At 38.6% G+C, this 7,500-nt stretch overlaps 1 protein-coding gene across 3 annotated transcripts in view; it reads right to left on the reverse strand.

The window, feature by feature from the left end:
* The window catches only part of LOC132837967 (calmodulin-binding transcription activator 1-like), a 252,278-nt gene extending 245,273 nt beyond the window's left edge, over positions 1-7,005 (reverse strand). For all 3 annotated transcript variants that reach the window (XM_060858022.1, XM_060858023.1, XM_060858021.1), the window contains exon 1: positions 6,950-7,005. In XM_060858022.1, coding sequence (XP_060714005.1) covers positions 6,950-6,974 — 25 coding nt within the window. In that variant the 5' untranslated portion in view covers positions 6,975-7,005. The remainder of the gene's footprint in view (positions 1-6,949) is intronic.
* Positions 7,006-7,500: the final 495 nt, after the last annotated feature.

Here is a 7,500-nt window from a genome sequence, read left to right on the forward strand (position 1 = left end):
CGACACGAACTATAAGAGACATATCGACCTCGACGTGCACGGCTAGCTTCTCTGTAGCGCTGTCTTACGACGCTGAAATGAGAGAATTAGCAAAATGCATCAGAGGACGGTTGAACTGTCATTTTAATATTTGTTGCTTGTTGTTTCTTTTTTAGGGATGCAATGTGGAAGTATGCCAGCTCTCTTACTGTTGGTGTCTGTGCCATCTCGGACACCCTTGGTAGCAGTGTGTTTGGCGTTGCTGACGGAGGCTCTGTATATTCGATCTGCATTATGAATTCTCTTCGTTCCTAGGGGCGGCACAGTGGGGGGAAAAAAAATGAAGGGAAGTACTCTAAGTACAGACGTAATATGTTTTTGGTTACGTGTTAACTCGAGCGTGTTTTTACTTGCTTGTGCTTCTAGCCATGCCTTTAATCCTAGGTTTAAATTAATATACAGTAGTGTGATAGGTAGCATATTACTTGGTAGTCGTACTGTACAGAGATGTTCATCCAATGATGGTTACGATGTTCGAGACAGAGATACACAAGCATCTACATAGTGTTTTATTACCTACTAGTTATCATTTTTTGTTTTTTTCAGTTTACACTCATTAATCAGCAGCTATTTAATACAATATTTTAGTCCTACTCAATTCAAAACAACCCAAACTCTGATTTCAGACGTTTTTAACACCAACACCAATCAGAGGACATCGAATGTGCAGTAAAATTTTGCATGTCACGTTTTTTAATTTAACAAAATTCAAATAGGCTCATTGGAGTGGTGACAGCTTGACATTTCAACATGGACAAGCTGATTAATCTTTCTGCTTTTGGGGGGAAATAAATATTCAACTTTCCATTTCTGCAAATAAAATCCTGGAAAGATGTTCGGCTTTGTTTCTCGTTCTCGCTACACAAATGTTTTTTTAATCACCAGACAAGCGAGTCATGACGTTACACAATGTGACTACATCACAAGGTCATGTACAAATAAAGCCTGACTGCGGTTTATTGTTAGCAAAGGGCAGAGAGGCGTTGGAAATATGTCACTGTTAGTTGAAATGTTGCATATTGTACAGTACAATATAATGCAAGTGAAGAATCGGCTGGATATATAACGCAAATATTCATGAATCTGGATTACTGGAAAACAAGGGACTAGGAATTTTCTAAGCAAACGCAAAAAAATATATGAAAGATTGAGAAAACGGATAAAGAAAAGCCTTCGACTTGGTGGTTCAAATGATTTTCAGCATTCTTTTCTTACTGCGCTATTGAAGGCTGACGACATACAGACACGACTAAACAGCATTTGAAAGGTGTTAGAATTCCATATTTAGCAAGAAATCTGTCTTCTTCGGCCGATTAGACGGATAAAGTTTTTATTGTTGTTCGGAGTCTTATCTGAGATTAATGTTGAATTCGCTTCTCCATCATCACAAATTCACCATCTAATTTTATACATCCTAATTTTGAATGTTGGCCAGACGGTGTACTGTATCCTTACGAATTAACACTATTTTCATGTAAATGCTCTCTGCAAAAGTTCTCCCTTCGCTCTGTGAGCATTTCTCGCCACTGGAAGAGCTCTATTTATAGCTTTATATCGGTGCCATTTGGGTTCTGACAGTCTTAGGTTGTAACTGTGACGTTTTTGTGCTTGTTTTTGGAGAGAACTTACAACATTAATGCTCGGATGACAGCAGCTTGCCTCCTGCCAACCTTATTGGTCAGTTCTGAGACTTTAATGCCCCTTTTCCACCAAAAAGAACCGGGTGCTGGTTCAGAGCTAGCACTGGTGCTGGTTCAAAGTTGGTTCCACTGGCGAACCTTTTAAGAACCGGTTTGTCTTTCCACCGGCTAGAGAACATCACAGAGCCGAGTCTGACGTCACTGTATACGTGTCACGTTACACAGCAACATTAGCGCAGCAGCGACAAACACAAACACATCAACAATGGTGGATGTTGCTTTACTGTTAATGCTCATGGCTTTGTGAACCTACATTGACACCCAAACGCGGCGAATCCAACGTGTACGTGCAGCTCCATGTAATCTGTATAAACGGAGGTTGTTATCGAGAAAGTACATAACGTTATTTTATCATTAACACAGAAAAAAGTTAGCCTTAGCATGTAGCTACTTACTATCATGTGTGCTGATAATGTATCATATTGAGGTAAAGTAAAAGTGTATTAAACATTAGTATACTTAAGGTATATTATCAAATGCACTAACAGTAGCCCCGCCCACAGCCCCGCCCACAGCCCCTGACACAAGCGGTTCTTAAGTCTAGACCAACAACGTTTTGGTGCTACTTAAGAACCACTTTTCCTGGTTCAGAGCCGGTGCTTTGGCTGTCGAAAAAGAAAGAACTGGTTCTAAATTAGGCTCCGAACCAGCACTCAAATTGCCTCGGTGGAAAAGGGGCAATAGACTTGCCTTTACACTTGAATCCTTGTATCTGATAGAATTTAGCTGGTAATTACATCAGTCTGGTGATTCTTGCCTTTTTAAATCAAAGGTAACAAGACTTAACTTGGACTACTTAGCAAACTAATTTATCTTGCTTAGCTTAGCAAAACAAATGTTAATTGTGCTGTTACAAAGATAACCAGATGACCTCATATGGATTAACAAATCTTTTTGCCTGTTAATGTTTCGTTATTTCTATCATTCGTTTTTCAGGTTCTTCAGGCAGTGTAGTATTTTCTTGCTTAACCGTGTAATAGCGTTTCAGGCCGTGGCGGAGCCAGAGGGGTGTCCGGGGTGGCACTGAACACCCTTGACATCTGATTGGCCACCCCATCTGCCACCCCGAATTTTTAATTTTTTTTGATAGCATTGGAAGTTTGATGCTGATTGACATCTCATTTCACCAACAGTCACATGTTCAGTTCAGAATTTAAGTTTAGCTTGTTATAGATGGTTTCATCAGTTTAGGCTTTACATAAAAATGTAATTAGGTGTTGATTTATGTGTGTTCAAGTTTTGATATAGCTATGGCATTTTTATTGTGATTATACACTAATGGTTCTTGTGTTATAGTAAAAGGTGTATTAAAGATTACCCCCTAAAGTTGCCTTGGCCACCCCCTGGCCATCCCATGTATAAAACTCTAGTTCCGCCACTGGTTTCAGGTGTATTACATGTTATTTTCACATTATTGGGTAATGAAATTGTTAGCTTTCTACTGTATGTTTACTAATTTTTAAATAAAGAAATAAAAGCACTTTTCTGATAAAAAAAAATATTACCTTAGTCTTTTTATTTTTTAAGAAAATTGACCATTTTGCGCTACAGTAAGTATTAAAATGTGCAGCTTGTTTAGTGATGTGTAGTCCTGAGCAGAATGTATCGGTAAAACGTTGCGGAAACTAAGAACCTCCTTTATTTTCATTTTTACAGTGTATAATCGCACGTAAACAATCTGGAACTTCAGGCTACGTGTGGGTTTTTTCCTCCATATTTTAATTTATTTACTCTTAACCGCTGTATAGATTTGGTAATGAGAATTGTGATAAGTTACAAAACATCCACAATTTAGTATTATGGCATTCTTGCCGTTTGCATATATAAAACTTATGGAAGTTTCATAAACAATTACTTAAAAAAAAAACGACCAAAACAATAGGCCAATTAAGACATAATGAAGCTATTTTCTGCTACTACGCCCCTCTCCCTCTGGTTGGCTGAACCGATCCATCAAATAAGCTCTAAGGACTCTTAAGACCAGCAAGACTTTTTTTAAACACAGAGAGATCAAGCAAGCTTGAGGGATCGTAAGAGAGCAAGAAAGAGAGAGAGAGAGAGAGAGAGAGAGAGAGAGAGAGACAGAATGAGCGCGAGCAGCCATCTTTTAATCCATAGCAGCCTCACTAAATTCAATTAGCTGAACAGAATTGCAGAGCTGATTCACCCAGCACAATTTAAAGGCTGCACCAGTTATATCCCAGAGATGAGAATCTGATAAGTTTGCTATCAACACGGCTGCTGTTTATCAACCTCAGCCGTTGATCGCACTTCCCCGAGGAGTTTGTCTGTACACAACAGCAATTGCCTCAAGATTTTGCCTCGCTGATATGCACACGGATGAGTGCACGATATAGGATATACGGTATGTCCTGACCTTCTTAATTCCCAGCTTGGGAACATTCTGCTTGTGTATCTGAGTGGAGTACAGGATGCCCTGACTGTCAAAGAGAGGAACAGGAAGTTTCTTGGCCCATGGTATGTTCAAGAACAAAACTCTGAAGACATCTAAGGGATGAAGAAGGTGCGTGTATCTGTGTAACATCTCCGGCCCTTTGCGAGGACCACTGGAGAATATGCTTCCTGTGTAAGAACTGATATCCGTAAAAACAGAACGTAAAGACACAGGATAAGATACAGGAAGCGGGGCTCAAGAACAAAAAAAGACTGACAGATACAAATGCACGACACAGTTTCCTTCTGCTAAGGTCAAAACAGGTCTCTTCTTGGTGGAAAAAAGCTACATTACTCTGACACGATTTCCCATGGGCACAAAGAAAACAAAAGGCACCGATATCAAGGTTAGGTACCATATAGATGTGTGTATGTCTCACCAGAGCAATAAATCATCATTTAAAGTTGTTGCTTTTTAGGTTTCCCTGTTAATTGCTGTTTAAGAAACTAAACACGGGATGCCATTGGTGTAAAATGACTCTCAAACACAACCTCACCAAGACTAAGTCGCTCCTATGATGGAAACACAACGTACATCCATGCGTGTTGTTGTTGTGGAGATGAACGCAGCTCAATATCGCCCCCTGCTGGAGCTCTTCAAACCCAACTCTATAGATAGCACTTGAAAATGAAGTACTTAGTAAAAACGTCTAAATGTTGACAAAAATCTGACACGCACGGAAACCCTGATTAGCCAAGTCACAAATCACAACACCTCGGTCTGAACGATTGGACTACAAACAGCACTATATACACATCTGTATATACAAATATATATAATCATTTAAGCTCGAAACGGTTTATATTTTACACCCGAAGGTTATAAAATTTGCTTTGTCTCCATCTTGTGGTCATTTTCAGTTCAAAATAACAAATGATGATGTTAAAAAGATGTCCATAGAATATTATCATTTTTTTTTTTTTACTATTTACAGAGTGATAACCTAATGTGTGTTAATCACTTAAATGTAAACACGGATAATAATAATAATAATAATAATAATAATGATGATGATGATGATGATGATGATGATGATGATGATAACTGAGATACAGCCTTATTACACGAGTACCTCAGATTTAACCTTGTGTTAGCTTAGCATAAGTGCAGCTTTCTGATTGATCTTCAAAAAAAGTCGTTAAATTCCGTTAAATTCAGTTAAATTCCGTTAAATTCCGTTAAATTCCGTTAAATTCAGTTAAATTCAGTTAAACAACCAACAAACTCGCTTAAACGTCTAATTTCTGATTTGCGTTCATAGTTTGTTATTTGGATTTGAACGCTTTTTAAGCTAGAACACACAAACAAACGCACAAACCTACCTTTCATTTTGCTGCCTCTTCAGTTTCAGGTGATTTTTTTTTGTTTGTTTGTTTGTTTTTGTTTTTTTGTTTTTCTTACACAAATCCAACGTAAAAACGCGCGCGCGTGTTTCGCTCTCTAACGGTCTCGCGCTCAGTCTGTCTCGCGCGCCTCCCTGCAGCTGTCAATAGTTTTTTCAATCGAAATGTCTTCGATGATCAAAATGCAAACCAAAAGAAAGAAAGAAAGGAAAAAAAAACCCGAGAAAAACCCTGTTAAACAAAGGAAAGGATGAAATTTCAAAATAAGAGGAGGAATATGAGGACTAAGAACAGCCAGCTGCTGTGTTAAGTCACAGCTTTAGAGAAAGGAGGAGGATGAGGAAGAGGAGGAGGAAGATGATGAGGAGGAGGAGGAATCAATGACGTTTTCGTAGTACATCGGTGTAAATCGGTTCGCGTTTAAAAAAGCGACGCGTTTCATCGCAGCACCACAGCACAGCCTACATAAGCCAGAAAATGAGGAACAGTTTCACTTTATGGTGATGCTTCTGTCTCTCCTCTGCTTTCTCTCCTCTCTTCTCTTCTCCTCTCCTCTCCTGTCTCTCCTTTCTCTCCTCTTCTGTCTCTCCTTTCTCTCCTCTCTTCTTTTTCTCCTGTCTCTCCTTTCCTCTCCTGTCTCTCCTTTCCTCTCCTCTCCTCACTGTGAGAAGATTAGCAGGAGGAAGATAAGATGGGATGAGGAAGAGGATGAGGATGAAGGGTGGTGGTGTGAAGGAATCCCGCTTCACATCATAAGCGAGGTCATTTCATTCCCGGTTTCACACACACACACACACACACACACACACACACACACACACACACACACACACACAGAGCGATATCCTCTGTATAATCACCCTTATACACAGCACGCTTTCATCCCTCTAACGTGCCTCGTGTTCATTCCTTCAACATCAAGAGCCCAAATATTATTATTATTAATAATAATAATAATAATAATAATAATAATAATAATAATAATAATGGTGAAAAACAATAGTAACAATAAGAATAACATCATAGCAATACTACAAACACAACCTCAGCACACACAACACACACAACCGATTCACTTTTTTTTTTTTAACCTTTCTTTCTTTTTTCTTTCTTTCTTTTTTAACGAGCACAACTCCTGCTTTGCTTTTCCCCACATGTAAGCAGCTATAGAAGCCAGCTATAGATCTGAGCTGGACCTTAATCTCGTCAACGTTTCAGCTTTTCGCGATGAAGCGCAAAATATCACGCGCTCCCTCTGTCCCTCCGTCACGTCCTTCCTTAACGGAAATCTAAACAATCGCGAGCGCGTCAAAAAAAGAATACTATGCAAAAAAATATATAGCTACGATAAGAATAATAACGGTAGCAATAATAATAATAACAATAATAACCCAGATATTTTCGTCTCTTACCTTCCGGCTTGTTTTCGGCAGCCATTTCCCGTCCGCGCGCCACATCCTCCTCCTCCTCCTCCTCCTCGCGATCGGTGTGGGGGGGCAGGTCTGAAAGGAGGGGGGATTGAGTACCACGCGCGTTCACGTGGACTCCGAGTGTTGGGGACGCGCAAGGCTGAATGCGAGCACCCAATAAAAAAAAAAAAAAAAAAAAAAAAAAAAGAGTCTTCCACTGGTCAGAAAATATCGTGCAGTTAGTTACAAGTTAGTGACAATGTCGTTTAAATAAATAAAAAATACAGAAAGAAATAAAGAAACTAAGAAACGATCACTATTCAATTGTATAAATAAATTCATTCGTATTTTTTTAGCGCCAAGGAAAAAGAACGACAAAAAAATTATTATTATTATTATTATTATTATTATTATTATTATTATTATTATTATTATTATTATTAAAGGTTTATCTATCAAATCATTATATACATGTTTTTTTTGTTATTCGCTAAAGTCGCTTCTTACTGTTCGAATCTGTAAAACACTGAACACTTTGCACTTATTTATTAAAA

This window comes from Tachysurus vachellii, chromosome 22 (genome assembly GCF_030014155.1).
Source record: "Tachysurus vachellii isolate PV-2020 chromosome 22, HZAU_Pvac_v1, whole genome shotgun sequence".
NCBI lineage: Eukaryota > Metazoa > Chordata > Actinopteri > Siluriformes > Bagridae > Tachysurus > Tachysurus vachellii.